Genomic DNA, 22,944 nt, shown 5'->3' with positions numbered 1-22,944 from the left:
CACTGGCAACCAGTTCATGTCCTGCATGGGACAGGGAGCCAGCGGGGACACCAAGGTCACTGTCCCCAGGTCACTGTCCCCAGGTCATTGTCCCCAGGTCACTGTCCTCAGCAGGGACACCAAGGTCACTGTCCCCAGGTCACTGTCCCCAGGTCATTGTCCCCAGGTCACTGTCCTCAGCAGGGACACCAAGGTCACTGTCCCCAGGTCACTGTCCCCAGGTCATTGTCCCCAGGTCACTGTCCCCAGGTCATTGTCCCCAGCAGGGACACTGAGGTCACTGTCCCCAGGTCATTGTCCCCAGCAGGGACACTGAGGTCACTGTCCCCAGGTCACTGTCCCCAGGTCACTGTCCCCAGCAGGGACACCACAATCACATCCCAGGATGTCTCCAGTACCGCTCTCCTGCGAGGTTTAGGAGCAGCCAGGGGCAGGAAACCTCACTGCGTCACAAACCTGAGGGCGTTTGGAACTGGCTTTGGGGTGTGGGGTTTTGGGACCTCGTGCCTTTTGCTTTTTGCCTCTGGCGCTTTTGGAGTTTATACTTTGGTCGTTTTGAGGGATTTTGAGTGTTACGCTTTTTGCCCTGACCCCGGCCCCAGCGCGTATTTTGTCCCTTTTACTCTGCCTACCTTTCGGCTCTCGGGCCTTCACGGTTCTCACGTCTCTCCGTGTCTGTCACTCCTCTCCCATCTCCCCGTGTCCCTCTCCCCTCTCCCCTCACGCCTCACTCCTGTCCCCATGCCCCTCACGCCTCACTCCTGTCCCCTCTCCCCTCACGCCTCACTCCTGTCCCCTCTCCCCTCACGCCTCACTCCTGTCCCCATGCCCCTCACGGCTCACTCCTGTCCCCATGCCCCTCACGGCTCTCCCATCTCCCCATGTCCCTCACGCCTCTCCCATCTCTCCGTGTCCCTCACGGCTGTCCCCGTGCCCCTCACGCCTCTCCCATCTCCCCGTGTCCCTCTCGCCTCCCTCCTGTCCCCATGCCCCTCACGGCTCTCCCATCTCCCCGTGTCCCTCACGCCTCTCCCATCTCTCCGTGTCCCTCACGGCTGTCCCCGTGCCCCTCACTCCTCTCCCATCTCCCCGTGTCCCTCACTCCCCTCCCATCTCCCCGTGTCCCTCACGCCTCTCACTCCTCCCCGTCTCCCCGTGCCCTTCACTCCTCTCCCCGTGCCCCTCACGGCTCTCCCATGTCCCCATGCCCCTCACGGCTCTCCCATGTCCCCGTGACCCTCCTGCGTCGTCCCTGCTCCCTTCCCGAGCCACCAGGCTCCAGCCCTGCCCGCCCCCGAGGCAGAGTGCTGCCCGTTCCTGGCCGGGCCGCAGCCGCCCTGCCCGGGTGTCCCCTCAGCGAGTGTCCATGGCCTCCGGAGCCATCCCCGGCCAGGCAGCGGCCTCGGGGACACGGCCGGGACTGGTATCGCCCTCTTTCCCCTCTGCCTCCTCTTCCTCCTCTTCCTCCTTTTCCTCCCCTCCCTCCCTCCCTCCCTCCCTCCGTCCCATCTTTCTCCCCCTCGCTCTGTTTTTTTATCCCTCTTTAGCAGGGTAACTCCTTTTTTAAAGTTTTTCTCATTCCCAATAAACGGTTCTCAGACACGATGTTTTTGTCTCGTTTGGGTTAATTTCCTTCCCGTCCGGTTGTTTCTAAAAGAGCTGCTCACAGTTCCCCACAGCAGAACACGGCACCGCTCCAGGTGCATCAGGATGCAGTTCCCAGCAATGCTGGATTTAGGGATTTTTTTTTTCCCCCAGGTGGAATCAGGGATTTTCAAATCCCACTAAATTCTCAGAGTTCCCAATCCCAGAGCTGGCTCCTGCTCCAGCCCAGGACAGCCCATCCCAAAGTGCAGCTTCATGTTCTCATCCATAGGGAAAATATTTCCAATATTCCCTTCTTTCCAAAATCCATGAAAAAGGGATTTTGTTGCAATCGGTCTGTTCCTATTTTGGATAAACTGGAGCTGCAGGAGCCTGGGAATTCCATGCTGGGATGGCTTGGGTTGCCCTTCACCCTTCTCCTCTCACACACAGTCCAAGGTTGCAACAAGCCCACCTGAAATATGGAAAAGAATCCATAGGATGATAAATACAAGGAATTGAGGCTGGGAATTCATTAGCTAGAGTTCCCTGCTGCTGGAATGTCATTTAGTTCAGCTCACAGGGCAGGAATTCCAACTTGTCCAGCTCTGGTTTGAGCAGAGGGAAGTGTTAATGATGAGATAATTTCTCATCCCACTTCCAATGGAAAGGGGTTTTCCAAGGGAAAGAGTGGATTTTGAGGTTTGGCCACTGTGGAGCAGCTTCAGGCACCCCAGATTCCAACTGATCTCCTTGAGGAAGGAAACAGGATCCTCTGGACACTTTAATCTGTTTCCAGGATTAAATCCCATCTGGGATTGCCACAACCAGTGAAATTCCAGGGATAAATCCCGGCGGGAGCCACATGGATGCAGCCAGCAGGCACCACGGGGAGAAGAGCCCGGCCTGGCCACCACCCTCAACACCACCAGGATCTGCCAGGATCTGAACTCCTTAAAAAGGACAATCCCACAGTTTTTCCTGGAATTCCCAGCAGTTTTTCCTTGCGGTGCCCAGGCAGGCCAGGAAGTGCTGCCAAAAGCAGGAGCTCCAGCTGGATCCAGCCCTGCTATCCCTGTTCCCGGAGCTGTTCCTGTGCTCATTCCCACCGGGAAGCGCGTGCGAGAGGCTGGAGATGCCGATTTGATCTGGGAAATCCCAGGAATGCTGATGAACACCTCCAGGATGGTGTGAGTTTGGAAAAGGGGGAAAAATAACCCCAAAAGGACAAAAAGTCATGGCATAATAATGCTTGGAATTGTCTGCTGGAGCAGCACGGGAAGAGGGATGAATAATTCAAGGCAGACAGGATTTCCCTGCCAAGGTCGAGGCTTGTGAAGGGAAGGATTTTTTTTGGAGCCAGCAGCATCCTGCTTTCCTTGGGAAGAGATCTCCCTCCATCCCGAGGGTTAAGGCCGCTCCAGGAACCATCTGGATTTTGGGAGATTCTTTTGGAAGCGGCTCCATCGGCAGGACAGAGCTCAGCTGGGATCTCGGATGCCAAAGGAATTCAAAGTTGATTTTTCAATTCTACAGGCGAATCCCAGAGGAATGGGAAGGAAGGGGGGAAGTGGGGCTTGGGATCCCAACATCCCAATCCCTGGTGTGGGAATTTGTTGTTGACACCGGGGTGGCCGGAGGGCTCCATCCTCCATTCCTGATCCAGCGCTGCTTTCCAGGCATTCCTTTTTCCTGGCAGTTATTTGGGGCCATCTCCTTTCTCCCAGCACCAACATCCTTGATTTTCCCTCATTCCCATAATTAATAACGAGCTCTCCGGTGTTAATTGGAGCCTGGCACAGCCCTGCTAAGAGCATTATCCGCTCTCTGTTCCCGACTTCCCGTTCCAGGGGAAATCCGGCAGCACGAGGCCATTCCCAAAGCCTCGGCTGCAATATGAGCTGTAAGTCATGGAGTCATGGGAAGGATCAAGGAATGGTTGAGGTTGGAAGTGACTTTATATCTCATGAAATGTATTTATAATATAGTCTGTGTTGGTTTGGGGAGTTGCCTTGGGTTTTTCTTTCCATATAATGTGGGATCAGGCTTTACTCCTTGGAAAGCTGGGCCTTATCCCTGCCTGGCTGTGCCCATGGCTCAGGGCTGGGCTGGACCATCCCTGCTGGCAGGAATTGATAACCATGGACAAAGGGACATCCTGAACCCCACCAGGCCTGCAGCAAAGTTATTCCATGGCCAGAGTCTCCCTGGCTGGGATTTGGGGCTGGAAAAGCCCAAACTGGAGCCGTTTGTGTGAGGCACCGAGCTGAAAAGAGCAGTGAGAGATGGAACAGAGCAAGACAAAGCCAGAGCAGTTGCTTTCAGCCTAAAATGTAGATTTATGCAGAAAACAAATATCTAGAGCTGCATCTGTTGTGGGTGAAGCACAATTCCTCATCAGGGAGCAGAGCTCATTCCTCGCTGCTCCATTTGCTGCTGTCACAGATTTTATTTTCCCTGGATTTGTGTGTCATGAAGGAGTTTGAGGCTTTTTTGAAGTTGTATTTATTTTTATTTTTAATTTTTAATATTAATGAGTATAAAAATATTTTCATGGGCCGGGGGAGCACATTCCTGATGCGGCACATGAGGAATGTCTGGCCATCCGTGTATTTGGGAAAACCAAGCAGGGAAAAGCCAGGGAAGAGCCTTTGGATGGTGCAGAGTGTTTGGGGTGAGAGCAGGGATGGCTTTCCCAATCTTTCCCTGTGTGCAGCCTGCATCCCAAGGGATGGGGGAGGGAAAGTTTCCCGCAGCAATTCCCCCCTCCCAGGTGGCTGTTCCACACTTGTTTATTTTGGAGAGCAATTCTGGAGTGTCTGAAAGGAATCTGTGCCCGTGCAGCTGCGCTTCTGCCACCCTTTGCTGCCTCTCTGGGCTCCTGCGCTGCTCCTGGGAAATCCTGGGAGAGAGCAGCTGGGAAAGGGAATCAGCCTGGAGAAAAGGGGGATCAGGGGGAATTTCTGGCTCTGCACAACTCCCTGCCAGGAGGGGACAGCCGGGGGGGGAATTGGGATCTTATCCCAGGGAACAGAAGGAGAGGGAGGAAGCCAGGGGAGGACATCAGCAGGAATTTCCTCATGGAAAGGTTGTTAAACGCTGCCCAGGGAGGTTTGGAGTTCCCATCCCTGGAGGTGTCCCAGGAATTCCTGGATGTGGCACTCAGAGCTCTGGGCTGGGGATAAGGTGAGGATCAGGCCCAGCTTGGGTGATCTTGGAATCTTTTCCAACCTAAATAATTCCATAATTCTATGACTTTGGGAGATAACTGCAGGGAGATGCTTGAGGAGGCCACCAGAAATGGATCAGGGGTGATACCTTCCCAAAACCAGCTCTTGGAATTCCAGAATCATTAAGGAAAAGAAATCCCAGAATCGCTAAAGAAATGGACTCCCAGAATCATTAAGGAAAGGAATCCCAGAATCATGAAGGAAAAAGAATATCAGAATCATGAAGGAAAAAGAATCCCAGAATCATGAAGGGAAAAGAATCTCAGAATCATTAAGGAAAACAAAACCTAGGATCATGAAGGAGAAGGAATCCCAGGATCATTAATAAAGAGGAATCCCAGAATCAGTAAGATTGGAAAAGCCCTCCCAGCCCATCAAATCCAATCTTTTCATCCCCCAAAGCAGGAGAGGAGCCAAGGAAAGACACACACACATCCAGGGAATGCTGTGGCCATCCCAGGGACCATCCCACACACCCAGCTCCGCCTCTGGCAAAGAAATGAGAGGAAAACAGCGCAGGGAGTTTGGGCCTGGCCCTGAGATTTGGAATAAAACCCAAAATTCAAGCCAGAACAGTTTGCTCTGAGCCCGGTGATTGAGCAGTGCCTCCCCCATGGCTCCTTGGAAGGGCTGATTGAGGATCTGGGGAATCATCCGGGAAAAGCAAAGCTGCAGAACGCCCTGGGCCAGAGCTGAACCCATGGGAACGGGATCCTGACGGGGCAGAAACAGCAAAGGAGAATTTCCTTGATGGGAACCGGGAATCAGCAGCAGCTGTTGGCTCAAAATTCACTGGTAGTGGAGAGGATTGCTGGGATTTGATCCCACGCCTTGAAGCAGGAATTCCTTCTGCACCTTCCCCTCTCCTGGTTTGCTCCGTGTCCAGGCTTTGGCTGCTTTAGGCTGGGATTAATTATCTGTAACCTGACTCAACCCCTGAGCTGGGCTCAGATCAGGGGGATCTTGGTGAGATTGTGGATTGTGGGAGGAATATCCAAACTTCATTTTTCCAGACCTCTGTGCCTCTCCTTCAATTGATTTGGACAAAAAATTATTTACTGTAAAATATTTCCATTTCCAGAAAATTTACAATCCTCAGACAGCAAGCTGGATCATCCAGGATGTAACAAAAACTTGGGAGAAATTCCTGAATGTTGGTTTTTGATCCAAACATTCCCGGTTTCAGGCAGGTGTATGAACCCTCCTGGATTCTGCTGGAGCTGAGCACGCTCCTCCCTGCTTTTTTTGGACTCCCAGTGACAACCAGAGAACCCCAAGGTGATTAACACACTCCTTAATTAAGCTGAGACTTCCTTTAGGGGCTGGTTCCTCTCTACCCGAAAGATCAGGAGGAATTTTGGGGGAGAAATGCTGCGAAAGCTTCCGTGCACAGGCTGGAATTCGGGAGTTAATGTGTTTTAGAGGAAGAAACGTAAATATTGAGATTCAGCAGGGCTCTGTGGATTCGTGCATCTGAAATATTCCAGCTATTTCCCTGCTCGCATTCCTTACCCTCTGCCTTCCAAAGCACTTCATTAAAGGGCATTTTTTTTCCCCCCTGGCCTTGATGATTACACAGAATTCCAGAGGCTGTTGGACAGATAAGGAGATTCCTTTTGTTTACTCCAAGGATTTTGCTGCTCCTCCTGTGTTTCTGGGCTGGGACAGGCACAGGGGAAGCAGCTCCAGCCATGGAATTATTCCAGGTTGGACAGGAGCAATCTGGGATAGGGGAAAGTGGCCCTGCCCATGGATAGGGAATGGGATGAACTTTAAGGTCCTTCCCAACCCATTCCATGATTTTATGATTCACCCCAGAGGCAAATAACTTCGAGGAAAACCAGTCTGGGCAGGAGCAGCTCTTTCATCCTCCAATTTTTCCAAAGGGAAAGAATCAACGTGGACTTTGTGGGTGTTTTAGGATGTGGGAGAAACTTCTGGGAGTCAGGGAAGGCCTAGCAGAGGTGGAGCCATCCCAGCAAACATCAAATCCCAGTTTGGAGAGCTGGGGACTGCCAGATCCCAAAACGCTGAGCGTGGCCTAAGAGGGACCAGTTTTGGGATGCTGCCCGTGTCCCCCTCCTGAGCCACCAGCAGGGCTTTGGTGGCAGTGCCATCGCTCTGAGTCGTGCTGTGATTTCCCTCCCCATCAGTCCCCATCTAAATTAAGCAAAGGATTAATTGGCTAGATTGAATTTGCTAAATTTAAGGAGTTAAAGGCACAAATGCAGGCAGTGCAGGAGCAATGCCCACGGGGGTTTTGCCATGGCAGCCCTGTGTCCTCCAGCTCCCCACCGGAGGATGCAGCATTCCAGAGGGGAATGCAGCTGCATGGATCCTATCCCTGCACCCCAAGGAGCTGCAGGTCAGTCCCCACCCTTTCTATTTTTAAATTAATTTGCCTTAATTTGGCGTTTTGGGGGTGGTGTTGGGTTTGTTGCTGGAATCTCAGGGATGCACAGGGCTGGAAAACCTGGAGCAGTGCAGCATCCCAGTGCTCCTAATCCCAAAGGCAGGGATTGGGATAATCAGAGTGCACAGGGACTGCAGGGTGTTATTGGGATTTTTGGAGAGGCGACAACTTTTCTGTATAGATAAGCTGTAGAATATTCCACTCTGCCTGAATATTTATCCCAGAACCATGAAATCACAGAATTCCACGACAGTTTGGGCTGGAAAAGATCTTAAAGCTCATCCAGTTCCAATCCCCTGGGCAGGGGCAGCTCCCACTATCCCAGGTGAACTCTGACAGCTTTTTTCCTGCCCATGGAATCACAAAACCCAGGAATATTCACAGAGGGGTTGCAGCAGGAAAAGGAAATGTGCCCTGATCTCAGTGCAGTCCTTTTCAGGAAAGGGAAATTCTTTGTGTTCAGAGGAAACTTCCCTTTCCTGCTTTATCCTGGGGATATTTTTATCCCAGCATCATTTCCCTGGCAAATCCCACCTGGGCAGGGACAATGCTCAGCTCTGTGTGGGAGTCAGTAGAAGGGAAAAAAACCCCAAACCCAATTTTTAAAGTAAAAACACAAATGGGGATCTCTGGGTGGACATGAGGGTGTTGGGATAAAGACCCAGCTGGCAGAAATGTTCCCATATTTAGGGATTTATGGTGTTTTAAGGGTGGTTGTGACTTCCCTGCTTTCCTCCTTCTCTGACCCAAAAACTTCTGCAATTTAGCAGGAGAGAATGCAAGAAACCCATTTTAGAACGGGGTTACAGCAGTGCCAAAATAGAAAAGTCAAATCAATTTAATAGTTTATGAAAATCAGCAAAGTGCCTTTTAAACCAGCCCCAGGAAAAGAATAAGAATCTTACTTTTGTGATATATTTCTGCCTCAGAATCAACCCCACAAGCCTTGTTTGTGTTCAACCTCCTTTGCACTGAATAAAAGAGCTGTCAAACAGATTCCCTCAGCTCCAAGGGTTTGTGTTCACACCTTTGACAATCCCTACAAATCCCAAGTTTTCCATGGTTTTGGAAAAGGGTTTGTGAGAGAGAGAAATGCCATTTGGAATATCAAGAGCTGGGTCAAGCAGAAATGTGTTCCCTGTGTATAATTAGAAGTGGAAAGGGTTTATTATGAGGTTAAAATTACTGGATCTGTTTGCAGTGAGAAATAAAAAAAGAAATAGAAACTTGGAAAAATCATGTGTATGATGTGTTAAACCTTTTAAGAAAATAAATTTGTCTGAGGACAGGGCAGCAGGGAGGGATTTTGTGAGGACTGGCACCTTAAAGCGTGAATTGAATGAAGGCTGGAACGGCTTTATCCCACTAAAACAGGAAAATTGGGAATGGGAAGCGCCTGCCACTCATTTCATGCCATTCCAGATGTCCACACTGGGAAATTCAGGGAGAGGGAAGTGCTCTTATCCTCCACAAAATGTTATCAGTGCACTCGTGGCGTTGAAGGAAAGAAAGTTCCCCAGTGAAGATCCTATAAATCAGATTTTCCTGGGAGCAGTGAGGCAGCTCCTCCTTTGCTCAGCGAAAAATTCCTTTTGGGGCTGGTGGTGACGTGAAACCAGCCCCAAATAAAGAATTGCACCATAAAAATTGTGTCAAATGCCACCCCCTCCTAACCTTGTGGTGAAACCTTTTCCCTGTGTAATTCATCTCTGGGATTTTGCTCCTTCCTGCCATTTGCTGGGATTATTTTTAAAACTGCACTTTGCAGTTCCTGATTTTGTGGAGTTTCAGCCAGCAGGCAGTCTGGGAGGGAAGCAGGGATCAGCTGGCAAAAGGGAGGGATTCAGCTGTTCCTGGGGGTCAGGAGAGAAAATGGGGATAATCCAGGCTGAGCACCTGGAGGAGACACCTCAAGGGAAAGGTTAATCCCAAATAAGCCATGTGCTATTCCCTGTGTATCCCAGTCCATTTATCCCTCTAAAGCTGCACCTGGGAGTTGGAGTCTCCTACAGAAAAGCTGGAAAGGGATTTTTAACCAGGGTATGTAGTGGCAGATCAAGGGGGAACGGCTTCCCACTGCCACAGGGATATTGGGAAGGAATTCCTCCCTCTAAGGGTGGGGAGGAGCTGGGATGGAATTCCCAGAGCAGCTGGGGCTGCCCCTGGATCCCTGGAAGTGCCCAAGGCCAGGCTGGATGGGGCTTGGAGCAGCCTGGGACAGTGGGAGGTGTCCCTGCCATGGCAGGACAGGGACAAGATGAGTTTTAAGTTCCTTTCCAGCCCAGACCTTTCCATGAGTCGGTGATTCCCATCCCAGGGAGGAGAGGGGATGACTCAGGGCACTGAAACCTCTCAGCCCCAGTCTGTGCCCTGTTCCCGATGTTTTTCCCATCTGATGTCGGCGGGTTTTGGTACTCCCAGGATGCCCCAGGAGGGGAATGTGGGGTCAGAGGTGGCACAGGAGGCTTCACCTCCCCTCCTCTCCCCTCCCCTCCGCTCCCCTCCCCTCTGTCTCCTCGGGGTGAGCAGTTCAGAAGTGCCAGGAGTTAACAGGCTGAAGATGTTCCCCTCTCACCCCTTTGGAATTCCTGACCAACCCAGGCCGTGGGGAAGCACCAAGGGGCTGAGCTGTGCCCCGGGGGTCTGTGCCATGCCCACCTCTGCCCTTGGCATCGCCCCCACCCTGCACAACAGGGAATTCTTACCCCCCCGGGATGCCTTTGGGGTGGAGTTAATTAAATAAGGCTGGAATTGTGTTTTGGATTTGGGCTGGAGACAGAGTTGATAACACAGAGATGTTTTGATTGTCGCTGGCTGACCTGTGTTTCTTACACAAAATCCTGCCACAGAATCAGCTCCTGAGCCAATGCAATGTTTCGATATCATTCTAATTAAGAGTTGCTGGTTCTCCCCCAGTCCCGAACTCTCCCCCTCCATATCCAGAGGTTTGGTATTGCAGGGATCAGAGGGCAGCTGGGCGCTGCCACATCTCCCAAACCCTCTGTGGAATCTCCCGACCCATGTGATTGATGCTCCCCATTTCAGCCACACCTCCTTAAAAGGTCTCCTTGCCGTGGATTTGGGAATGGGAACATTTGCGTGTTAAACTTGGCTTCGGTGACCCAGAATACAGAAACTAGATTAGTTTTTTTTAGCGGAGTTATTTATAGGCAACTCTTAACGAGTTAGTTTAAATTACTTTTAGAGAAGGAAAGAAAGGGAGAGGGTGGAAGCAGGGATTTGAGCCCTGTGGTCCCTGGGGCCGTGGGAGGGAGGATGTCACTGCTGTCACTTCCTGCAGTCACCCACAGCCCCACACGCCACCCCCTCGTCAAAGCCGGTCATAAAATCATGGAATTGTTTGGGTTGGAGGGGACCTCAAAGCTCATCCCATCCCACCCCAGCCATGGCAGGGACACCTCCCACTGTCCTGGGTAGATCCAAGCCCCAATGTCCAGCCTGGCCTTGGGCACTGCCAGGATCCAGGGGCAGCCCCAGCTGCTCTGGGAATTCCATCCCAGCCCTTCCCCGTCCTCCCAGCCGGGAATTCCTGCCCAAGATCCCATCCATCCCTGCCCTCTGGCACTGGGAGCCATTCCCTGGCTCCTGTCCCTCCATCCCTTGTCCCCAGTCCCTCTGCAGCTCTCCTGGAGCCCCTTCAGGCCCTGCAAGGGGCTCTGAGCTCTCCTTGGATCCTTCTCCTCTCCAGGTGAACATTCCCAGCTCTCCCAGCCCGACTCCAGAGGGGCTCCAGCCCTTGGAGCATCTCCCTGGGCTCCTCCGGCCTCTCTCCACATCCTCCTGCTGGAGCCCCCAGATGTGGGGGCAGTTCAGCGGGTGGGGTCTCGCCTGAGCGGCGCAGAGGGACACAATCCCCCCTCTCCTGCTGCCCTCGCTGGGGCCCAGCCCAGCACGGGGGGGATTTTGGGGCTGTCAGTGCCGGTGGCCGGGGCAGGCTGAGCTCCTCTTCCACCAACACCCCCAAACCCTTTCCCTCCGGGCTGATTCCATCCATCCTCTAACCAGCCTGGATTTATGCTTGGGATCGCTTGGGATCGTCCCGACCCAACAACCGCTGAAATAAAGAGTAACAACCATTTATTTTGTACAACGAAAAAACAGTTACAATACCTACTACAACACCACCAGCTAACACCCAAGCTATAAAAAACCAATAACAATAATAAAACCAAAACAAGAACAATTAACTAAAACACCAAGAAGATGGGATTTTCTGCCGCTCGGAGCGGCGGGTCCTTGCCGGCAGCCGGCGTTTCCCGCAGCTCCCGAGCGGCGGAGCCGGAGCCCGGCCCCGCTCCGCCCCCGCCCGCTCCGCCCGGGGCCGGCGGCAGCTCCGGAGCGCGGGGGCGGCCCCGGGCCGGCGTTTCCCGTGCCCGGCGGGCAGCAGCGCTCCGGGCATCCCTGACACGCCTGCCCTCCGCTTCTCTCCGCCAGGATTCCCGGGAGGATGGCATGGATTTAGGCAGCGACGCCGGCAGCAGCCGCTCCAGCTCGGAATCCAACTCCAGCAAAGCCACGCCGTGCTCGGAGGGCAAGTCCTCGCCGTCCCCCAGCAGCCTGGACCTGGCGGCGCTGGACGACTCGGAGGAGGAGGAGGAAGAGGAGGAGGACGGGGGGTCCCCGGGGCGCTGCCCGGCCGCCCATGGGCGCCGCTGCGGCCCCGGGGCCGGCGCTGCCCGGCGCTGCCCCCGCCCGCGGCCCCCGCCCCGCTCGGGGCCCCCGCAGCGGCGGCGCGGAGCGGCCGCGGGGCCCGGCGGGCGGCGGAGCGCGGGGACCAGGCCCCCCCGGGACCCGCAGCCCCCGGCCATGGACTGGGCAGCCCTGGAGAGGCACCTGGCCGGGCTGCAGTGCCGGGAGCAGCAGCGCAAGCCGCGGGCCAGCCCCGCCTCGGTGAGTGCGGAGCGCTTTGGGGGGCGCGGATGGAGCGGGGAGCGGGGATTGCTTTGGGCTGCTGGGAGCCCACCCGGAGGGATGCTGCCGGGGCTGGCGGATCCAGCAGGAGGATGGGGAGGTGCTGGAGAGAGGCCAGACGAGGCCACGGAGATGCTCCAAGGGCTGGAGCCCCTCTGCTCTGGAGCCGGGCTGGGAGAGCTGGGAATGTTCACCTGGAGAGGAGAAGGATCCAGGGAGAGCTCAGAGCCCCTTGCAGGGCCTGAAGGGGCTCCAGGAGAGCTGGAGAGGGACTGGGGACAAGGGATGGAGGGGCAGGACCCAGGGAATGGCTTTAAGGTGCAGGATGGTAGATTTAGACTGGATTTTGGGAAGGAATTGTTCCCTGGCAGGGTGGGCAGGCCCTGGCACGGGGTGCCCAGAGCAGCTGTGGCTGCTCCTGGATCCTGGCAGTGCCCAAGGCCAGGCTGGATGGGGCTTGGATCTACCTGGGATAGTGGAAGGTGTCGCTGCCCGTGGCAGGGAATGGGATGAGCTTTAAGGTCCCTTCCATCCCAAACCATTCCATGATTCTCCAACTTTCCCAGAGCATCCTTGACCACTGGTGGGGCTGGTTCCCTGCAGCTCCAGGGATGTGGTGTCGAGGTGTCACCAGCAGCCTTTCTCAGAGCTGGGTCCCCTTGGAGAATCCAAGGAATATCAGCTTTTCCCAGGCTGGGAGCGGTGCCAGGCTGGCGCTGTGTGCTCTCCTTTGCTGAGGGGAAGAACCTTCCCCGGGCCCTGGTGTCCATCAGAACAAACCCCCCAGTGCTGTTTGACAGAAACCCCTGAGAATCGTGGCCTGATCCCATTCTTTAGGGTGATCTGGGAATCGCACAGAACTTCTGAGCTGCAGTGATGTGAGAGGAACAAGCACTGCAGACACGCCGGTGACACGGCAGGGCTGAGGCTCTTCCATAATGTATGAATTCCAAAGGAATCCACCAAACCTCTCCTGGAAGCTCTGCAGGAGCCTTTGGATGGCTGAGAAACGCCGTGTGCCTCAGCAGCCCTACCCCATGGCCTCGCCTCCGGCACACATGATTTTTTTTTCCATGATTTTTTTGTTGTTTAAAAGGCATTCCATGCCCTAACTGCCTGTGAAGTCACCTCGCTCAGGGAGGTGGGGATTTCCCCCTGAATCCTTGAATTACAACTAATTGGTGACAAATCTGGGTGGGTGCTGGGCAGGATGAGTAAGCTGAGGGATGAGTGGGACTGCTGCCACGCAGGGATGCGTTTTTCCAAAGCCTGAACACTGGAGCCTCCGTGCCTTGAGGAACTGACAGGTAACAGCTTTAATTACAGTCATTTGTGCAGGAACTCAGCCTGAAAAAAGGGGAAAAAAAACCAAAACCCACCTCATTTTTGTGGTTTGGGAGCTGATTTCTCCAGCATTATCTGATCAGCTCTGCTGGCACTGCTGGAAACTCTTTGCCTCCAGGCATGAGTTTAACCAGGTGAGCTGTCACCGAAGGAATTCTACCCCTGTCAGGATTTTCCTCCTCCATCCTCCCATTTCCTCCTACAGGCACAGAGGCCCTGGAAGGAATTCAGGCTGCCTCATGCCCTGACTTGTCCCGTGGAGAGTTGAGCAGATCCGGGGCTGGAATGAGCCTGGACAGACACCTGGATTTGGGCTTGGAGGAGCCCAGGGCATGGAGAGCATCTCCCATGGCTGGGACTGAGCTCTGGGTCTCTTCCCTCCCAGAAAATGGAGTTTTCCACCCTGCAGATGTGACTTACCCAGCGTTTGTGGCCCTGGAGAGAGTTTCCTCACCTCCCCAGCTGTCCTGGAGGCACCTTTGCTCCACAATTCTCCTTCCCTTGGCTGCCAGGGATGAGGAGGAGGAGGAGGAAGGGGTGTTCCAGCTCTGTTCCACTTCCCACCTGGATCAAAGGGAAAAAGCTGCTGGGAAGGGACATTTCCCCTCCTGGCTGCCTGGGAAAGGATGTTTGATGTCCCCATGACACCTCCTGTCCTCCCTGGCCATGTCTGGAAGCACCCAGCCTCTCCCACCAGGACCCAAAACCTTCAAGGCTGAATCAGACCAAAGTGCAAATCCCTCTTTTTATTTTTGTTTTCCCTGCCCTTGACATTTCCCTGCTGTTCAGTGTTTATAACAAACCCTTGCCTTGCCCTGCTGGAAGCCCAATTGTTTGTAAACATGGGAATCATGGAGAGGAGGCAGCCAGGGAGCAAATACAGGGAAATGCTCTGGATTGCTCCCACTGCTTGCAGGATACCTCAGGAAAAAGGGGATTTCAGTAGGACAGGCCTTGGCTGGGGTAGGGAATCAGGGTGGGATGGGGAAGCAGCTTGGAGTGGAGATGTTTCCTAGGCCGGTTGCTGTTCCCAGGAATCCAGAGAGATGTTTTATTGAGATGATTTTATTAAGATGATTTATTAAGATTATTAAAATTGAGGGTTTTTTCTGCTGTCAGGATTTTCTTGGGGTTTCTCCTGCCCCAGGTGAAGGCAGGGCAGGGCTCACCCAGGGGTGACCCATCAGGGGCCCGTGTGGCCTCAGCTTTGCTGCTCCCTGGGGCTCTGCTCCTCTCCTTTGGATCCCTGCCTGCTCCATCCCTCCTCCCTGGCCCTGCCTGAGCATCCCAGCCCGGATTCAGGGATCTCTGCTGATCCCAGGGCTGTGCTGGGATCACCCTGACTGTGCTGAGGCTCTGCTGGGGGACACAGATCGTGCTGGAGCCTCGGGAGAAGGAAATTCCCACTCCTAAGGAAGCTCTAGCATGGTTTTAGGAGGTGTTCCCAGCCAGGAGGATCTGGGCTGGAATGCAAGGAGGGGTTGGGAATGTTACAGCTGGACTAAATGAAAGGTTTAAATGATGAGGAACATTTGGTCACATCTGTAGGTGCGGAGATCTGCCCTGAGTCGCTGGAAAGGCTGGAAAAGGGAATATTAACGATATTAATGCCATGGGAAGAGCTGTTGTTCAGCTTCCAGGTGGGATTACACGGCACAGACGGGATGTGAGGGCCAAGGCTGCTCCCTCAGGCTGCAGACAAGGGTGCTGCTGCTGCCTGAGAAGCTCCTAGGAGGAAATTTGGGAAGGATTTGGCTTGGCACTGGCAGCTGCACTGCTGAGAGATCCCAGGGGGATGGGATGGCCACGGCTGTGTCCATCCTGGCTGTTCCATATCCGCTGCTCTGGGGCTCCCTGATGTCCCCTGGAAGGGTCCCTGAGGGCCAGGTGGGCTGATGCTGTCTAGAAATGGAGAATATTCCTGCCTTTCTCCCCCCAGAAGGGTGAGATGACAGTTTTTGGAGCTGGATTCATTGGATGAGGTCCTTCCAAACCTGATGGGCTGTGTCAGGTGACCCTCGAGTTTTCTGGGCTCCACCTAAGAGGAGAAAGCTCTTTCCTGAAGGCGCTCGGTGCTCGGAAGGTTCCCTATGGAGATGCTTGACTCAATCTCCTCACCCAGCTACAGGAAACCACCCCCTCCCATTTTTTTTTCATTTTTTCCTCCTTTTCTCAACTCCTGGCTGCATCCAAAGTGGTACCAAATGTACCATGGGATGATTTATGGCCCTCAGGAGCCGTGGAGGTGCCAGGGAAGCGGCGAGGCTCCGCTTGCCGTGCCTCTAATGGCTCGAATCAAATTCAAATCAGCCTTAATGGCTTTAATATTCCTTCCATCACCTCTCCGAGGATAATTACAATCAATAGGATGGATTGGCTGGGAAGAATACCTGCAAATTCTGGAGTCAATTAAAGAAATGCTGGCAGGAGGGGAAGCGGCTCCGGCAGACTCGGCTGTGACCGGCTGGGCAGGGAGGGAGGGATGGAATTGCCGAAGGAATTTTGCTGCCCTCGAGGCTCAGAGCAGGCAGTGCTGCTAAAAACTCATCCCTGCAGCTTCCAGGACTTCTGCAGGAGCTTTCTGGATGGGGAAGGATGTGCTGGAGTCTCTATTTTATCTCTTCATCCCTGGAATATTCCTGCTGTGGGACGGATTGATGCCGGTTATCCCTGTGGTGGTGAATCCAAGGAATCACACATCTGTCCAGACACTTGCACTCCTGCATTTCCAGTGTTTCAAGAAGTTAAATTTGTGTCCTTCGGGCTGTTTTGGTCCTCCAGGCTGTCCTGAGCCTCTGGAGGTGGGCATGGTGCTCCTGCTTCCCTCAGAGCTGTCCCATCGGTGTCCGGCTGCCCACAGAGCCACCCTGGAACATCCAGAGCACTGGAACACTCTGGAGCATCCAGAGTCCTGAACTCGCCTTGGGGAGGTGGAAAAGCTTCAGGTCTGCGTTTGGAAACAGCTGGAAACCTCCTGGAGATGCTCAAAAAATGTGGAAGTGGCACTCAGGGACGTGGTTTAGCAGCGAAGACGGCAGTGGTGGATTAATTCGTGGATTTGGTGGTCTTAGAGAGCTTTTCCAATCTTAATGATTCCATGAAAAGACTTCAGGGTTAACCCAGGATATTCCAGAAGCTGTAGGATGGAATTTAGCATGGACCACGTGAATAACTCTTTCTTGCCTGCGTCTCTCCGAAAACTGGAAACTAATTGAGAGCATGGGCTAAAATCCTGGAATCATTTCATCATTGGCCATGGGCAGGGATCTGATTTTCATGGATCAGAGCAGCCAGAATGGAAGGAGAAATTCATGGACCAGCTTGGCAAGAGGGAGGAGAGAAATGGAGCCAACAGGTGCTTGTTCAAGCCACGTGGGAGTATTGGTGGAGCAGGATTTTTGGGAATGTGGGCTGGGATCGAGCCCAGACCTTTGGTGTAAAACCTTGATCCACTTTGGAGTGCAAATCTGGATCCACTTTGGGAGCAAATATTGGCTGGGAGTTAAAACAAGCGATCACTGCTTGATGGAGCCGGCCTGGAGTGTGAGTTCCCTCCTCCCCAGGGATGTGATGTTGTCTGGGAGCAGGGAACAGCCAGGGATTCCTGCTGGAAGGAATTTTTCCAGCCAGGAGCTGTCAGTGTGGGAACTTCTGCTTTCCAAAATCCGGCTTGGGGCTTGCAGGAAATTCCATTTCTGTCATTGCTCAGCCAAACCTTGCCTGTCCTCCCGACAACTCCGCTCTCCGCTGGATCTGAGCACCAAACTCCTCCCCAGGCACCTGCAAAAGGGAAATCCCTGATCAGGGAGCTTCTCCAGGGTAATTAATTAATTGGGAGGCTTTGACATGGAAAACCAACCTTTGGAGTGTGGAAAAAGCTGTAATTGTGGATTGTTGCAGTGTTCTGGGAGCGGGATGAGCTGCAGGAATGATTCATCCCTGCTGCTGGGGGATCAGGAGAGCCCTGGACTTTGGCCACTTCCCACCCAGCTCAAAGGTTGGAGATTCCTGATCCTGCCCAGGAGAGCAGGGCCATTCCCTTGGGAAAACATCCAGAGGGATTTTCAAGCTGCTCGGTGGGAATTCCATAGATTGGAGGGATGGGCCTTTGTTTATTCCCAAACCGGGCCAGGCAAAACTCCCAGGATTAAAAATCCTGAGGAAAAACTTGATTCCCATGGCCTTTCCTTAAAGGAAGAACCAAACACGAGAGGGAACAGCCTCTGGATTCTGTCTGGGTGGATGATTCCCCTTCATCCCAGTGCTGCCAGAATGGGAATTCCTCCAGGTGATGGAGCCCGCTCGGTTGGTGAGTGAATGTTTCCTGTGGGATGTGGAAAACCTGGAAAAGTTGGATTTTTCCAGCACTAATTGTGGTGCAGGCAGCAGGAAATCTCCCTTTAATACCACACTAAGGGATCATTGTTGGGATCTGGCTCTGTGAAACCAATAAATTTATTATAAATGTGTATTTTTGGTGTTTGGGAATCACAAGCAGGAAATCCAAAGGGTTTCCAAGGAGAGGAGTGAGCATTTATGCCAGGCAAAATTTGGAATATCTCAGAACAGTGGTTTGGGTTTGTTTTTTTTAAAATAGGGAGATTTTGGAGCCTTGCAATCCCCCCTAATTCTTCAAATTCCCTCTTGAACCCACGTGTCTCAGGTTGGAATAGCAGCAGGCAGCAGGAATTTTGATTTCCCAGGATAATAATTATGTGCTTAGGCAAATATTCCTTGCTTATTAAGTGGGATAAATGCAAGGCAGGGGGGTTTTAATTCTCACAATTGCCCTGTGCTGTGCAAAACCTGTTATTTTCCCTATGGATGGAGAGGATGGATGTGCTCTGCCTGTAGGTGGGGAACACCTGGAATTGTGGAAAATCCAGGTGCACCTGGAGGGAGAAATTGTGGGCAGAGGAGATTTAAAAACCAGAGGGAAAAGGGTTTATTTTAATTTTAATTTTAATTTTTATTTTCATCTTTATCTTTATCTTTATCTTTATCTTTATCTTTATCTTTATCTTTATCTTTATATTTTTATATTTTTATATTTTTATTTTATATATTTATTTATTAGTGTGACCCCAACCACGTTGAAGATTTCCAATGCTGAGGAGCATTGGAAAAAAACCAGGATTGTCCTGACTCCAAAATGCCAGGGAGCTCAGGGATGTTCTAATTATTCTAAATGATTTAAATATTGTTTAAATATTTAAAGATTTGTTTCAATATTCCAAAGAATGCTCCAAATATCCCCCACACCCTCACAAACAGGAGAGTTTGTTCCTGTGAGCAGCAGGATTGCCTTAGCAGTGATAAGAACAGCAGGAATTGTGATTTATTTCCTTCTTCCTCTCTGCCTGGATTTAAGGTGGTTTGGATTTAACTGGTTGGAAAAGCAGGTGCAACACTTGATTATTTTTTTTAAAGTTTGCGTAGAAACTGTGAAGAAATTGCTCAAAGCATCATTACTGCTTCTCCTAACAGCAAAAAAAAGTCAGGAAAATCAATATCAGTGACAAAAATCTGCATCCCCATCTCCTCAGGATGTGCTTTAGGCCAAAGGAGCTTTAAGGGAGCGTCCGATTTAGTGGGAAAAATTGAGTTTTCTGGGGAGAAAACCTCTTGAAAGGATATATAAAAATCCCAATGTAATTCACCAAAGTTGGGTGTAATCCCCACTGGGAGGAAATGTGATTTCCCAGCCTCTCCCAGTGTCTCACTGTAGGCATTAATTGAATTTTATAAAAAGGAAGCTGTTTAAAATAATCCCATCATCTGCTCAGTTCAATATTTTCCAAGGCTGGACACCATGATCCAGGAATTCCTGTGGAATTCTGGGCACAGTAACACTGCTGAGGGGGCTGAGGAGAACCAGAATTTGGCATGTTCGTGCTCTTCAATCTCAAATAATTCTGCTTTTGTGTAGGAATTTCTTCAGTTAGAACTAAAAACCATTAAAAATCTCTGGCTCTGAAATCAATCCTGCTCCAGCAGAGCCCCCGTAGATTCAGTGGAAAATGATTTTCCCTCTTCCAATTATCCTTTCACATGAGGTGCTCCATAATCCCTCTTCCCCTGGAGCTTTTCCAGCTTTTCCAAGCCCTCAGATCATTTTGGGGCACCTCATCTTTCCCTGTGGAGTCGTTTGCGTCACCGGAGTGGGAGATCTTATTTATAGCCCCCATCTGGGAGCGCAGCTCCGTGATCTATAGATCTCCTTTAATGAGAAAATCACACCCAAGGCTCTTTATTCCTGCTGCTTCCTCTGGAAATCCGAGAGGAAATGGGATTTCCAAGGAAAGAGAAGCGCCAGGCTGAGATTTAATCCTCTCTATGGTAGAGGCAATGCTAAAAAAGAAAAGAGAACTCTATTAAAGCTCTGGATTCTTTATGCACACAAAAGCTGCTGGTGTGTGAGGCCCGTGGGGAATCCAAATGCTTTTAGTGAGTTATTAAAAATTGAATCCAAACTTTTTATTCCGTGTAATTCCTAGATTGGATTTATTAAAGAGGGATTTGGGGAAATAGCAGCGTTCTGTAGCAGGGTCATTCCTTTCTCTGGCTCCTTGGCCTGGCAGGTGTTTGATGATTTGGTGTTCTTAGGAATTCCGAGAAAAAATAATTGTGGGAATCATTTTTCCGTATGGAATTCTCTGCGTTTTGTATTTGCACGGATGCATAATATCCAAACTCTTGGAGTTTTCCTGGCACACTCCAGCTGGCCTTTCCTTTCTTCTGCTGTTTTCTCATCTGTTATTACTTGGTTAAAGAGCAGAAAGGTGACTTTTAGCTGGGCCGTGCAAAGATCCAAGAGGCCTTTTCCTGAGTGGAAGATTCCCAGCTTGGGACTTCCCTAGGCTGGTCTGGGAGCAGCAGGGAAACATCCTGCTGGAAAAACACCTCCAGGAGCTTTCCCAAGTGTCTGTTTCTGGGAAGGTGGAAATCAGGGCATGCTCCTGCAAACCTTGCCTACGGCATTGACCCCCCGTTCTCCTGGAATTCCTTTGGATCCATCCTCAAGTGACCAAATTGGCCAATATTTCCATATATTAATAATATTGAAATGGCTCAAAACAGGTGCTCAGAGCTGCAGGAATGATACCTTTTCCCAGGAAACGCCAATCCAGGCTGTCCATAAATCACATGGATGAGGGTTTCCCACATTTTATACCCCATGTGCCATATTCCATGTAAATAAATATATTTCGCAAGATGAGTTTGGCAGTGCTGATCCTGGGCTGTTCCCCATCCCATCCCTCTGGAATGGAGCAGAAATCTGTGTTATTCCCAGGAAGCTGTGCTGCTGTTTCAGGATAACTCTGTTTCCAATCCCTCCTTCCTTGTTATCCGTACATTTCATACTCCTGGAACAGCTGGGATGTGGAATTGGAATTGCTGCTACTCAGGAGAGATGCTGGAGAGCTCCAAAAAGAATTCCAGGGGCTTCCACAGCTGGTCAGGGGAGTTCTGGAGGCCTTTGGGAATTCTGGGAGACTTTGGGAATGCTGGAGGCCTTTGGGAATGCTGGAGGCCTTTGGGAATTCTGGGAGACTTTGGGAATGCTGGAGGCCTTTGGGAATGCTGGAAGCCTTTGGGAATGCTGGAGGCCTTTGGGAATGCTGGAGGCCTTTGGAATGCTGGAGGCCTTTGGAATGCTGGAGGCCTTTGGGAACTCTGGAGGCCTTTGGGAACTCTGGAGGCCTTTGGGAATGCTGGAAGCCTTTGGAATGCTGGAGGCCTTTGGGAATGCTGGAGGCCTTTGGGAATGCTGGAAGCCTTTGGAATGCTGGAGGCCTTTGGGAATGCTGGAGGCCTTTGGGAATGCTGGAGGCCTTTGGGAATGCTGGAGGCCTTTGGAATGCTGGAGGCCTTTGGGAATGCTGGAAGCCTTTGGGAATGCTGGAAGCCTTTGGGAATGCTGGAAGCCTTTGGGAATGTTGGAGGCCTTTGGGAATGCTGGAGGCCATTGGGAATGCTGGAGGCCTTGGGAATGCTGGAGGCCTTTGGGAATGCTGGAGGCCTTTGGAATGCTGGAGGCCTTTGGAATGCTGGAGCCCTTTGGAATGCTGGAGGCCTTTGGGAATGCTGGAGCCCTTTGGAATGCTGGAGCCCTTTGGAATGCTGGAGGCCTTTGGGAATGCTGGGGCTCGGAGCCAGTGCTGCCTGCAGGATGCCACCCTCTCCTAAGGCCCCGCTAATGTCCTTTAGCTCCTCTGGGGTTTGTGTTGGACCAAGTAAATCCAGAAGCAAACCGGGGTGGTTTGAGGCCCGGATCCAACCTCGCCGCTTTCCGTGCCCTGATTCCCGAGGAAACCCCAGGGATGAGGTGGCAGTGAGGCTGCAGCTTTAGGAGAGGATTTTTGGTTGTTACAGGGATGGATATGGAGGGAAATGTGTAAGCATGTAACTGCTGGGGAAATAAGATTCCTGGAAAATAAACTTTCCTTGGGGAAAGCCATCCCTGTGCCTTGGACACGCTGCTGCTGTTTCCAGCATGGAGATGAGAATTCCTTGGGGAAGCTGAGCTCTCCTGTGCTGCCCAGCCCAGCAGGGAGGTTTATTTTGTCCCTCAGAGCTGGAATTTCCTGCTGTAGCAGCCAATCTTCCCACTGCCATCTCCTTTCCCCCCCGTGCCTCAGGGATTGTGTGTCCCCATTCCCTTTCTCCGCTTTCTCCTGAAAATCCAGCTGTGGTTCCAGAGCCAGGCTCAGCTCCAGCACAGCCTGAGCCACCCCTCCTTCCTAATCCCTCTGCTCTCCTGTGGCTCCACGCCAAGATAAAACTGCAGCTTGCACCTTGGTGCTCATCCCAGTGAATCCTCTGGGAGCCAGCACCACCTTCCCTGGGAATTCCTGCCACCGGGAGCTCCATGGCTCAACTCAAAGGCTCAATCTGATGGTGTCAACGGAGGAAAAAAATCCCAAATCCAACCTCTAATAACCCCTCCCGTGCCTGTCTGTAATGAACCACCCTGGATCTCCATCCTGTGGGAAGGTTTCAGGAAAACTGAAGGAGCAGGAAAAGCTGCAGGCTGCCAGAGCAAGAGGAAAAGAATGCCTGAGGTAGAAAAAAAGGAGATTTAAGAGGCCAGGGTTGTTTTCTTGCTCTTATATGGTGCTGCTGTGCCACCAGCAGCTCCCTCGCTCCATGACTAATGAGGCTCAGCTGGGATCCACCCTTGCTTATCCCGTTATTTTTAGCTTTTTCCAGCCTCCTGCTCGCTGTGTCTGCCCTGGCTTATTAGAAATACTGAGTCTGCACCCTCAGTGCTTGTCCAGAGCAGGCAGGAATGGGATTTCTCATCCCTGAGGGAATTGTTTTTGGAGCTGGCAGTGAAGAGGAAGCACCTTTGTGACCCAGACAGCTCCAGACAAGAGGATTCCTTTTTTTCTTTTCTCCCAGTCACCCTGGGGTCGGGAGACAAACTCCAAAAAATCA

At 52.0% G+C, this 22,944-nt stretch overlaps 1 protein-coding gene across 2 annotated transcripts in view; it reads left to right on the top strand.

Annotated features, from left to right (window-relative positions):
* SCHIP1 (schwannomin interacting protein 1) overlaps positions 1–22,944 on the top strand; it is a 69,520-nt gene that overhangs the window by 19,223 nt on the left and 27,353 nt on the right. The window contains exon 3 of one of the 2 annotated variants that reach the window (XM_088061102.1): positions 11,683–12,138. In XM_088061102.1, the coding sequence (XP_087917228.1) occupies positions 11,683–12,138 (456 nt within the window). Of the gene's footprint in view, positions 1–11,682; positions 12,139–17,571; positions 17,813–22,944 lie in introns of those variants that run through there. The other variant, XM_088061103.1, reaches the window with a different exon arrangement.

Source organism: Pseudopodoces humilis, chromosome 11 (genome assembly GCF_049639895.1).
Source record: "Pseudopodoces humilis isolate 2021_Gansu_Grassland_sample_001 chromosome 11, ASM4963989v1, whole genome shotgun sequence".
In the NCBI taxonomy this organism is placed as follows: Eukaryota; Metazoa; Chordata; class Aves; order Passeriformes; family Paridae; genus Pseudopodoces; species Pseudopodoces humilis.
This window is presented reverse-complemented; position numbering and strand designations above follow the sequence as displayed.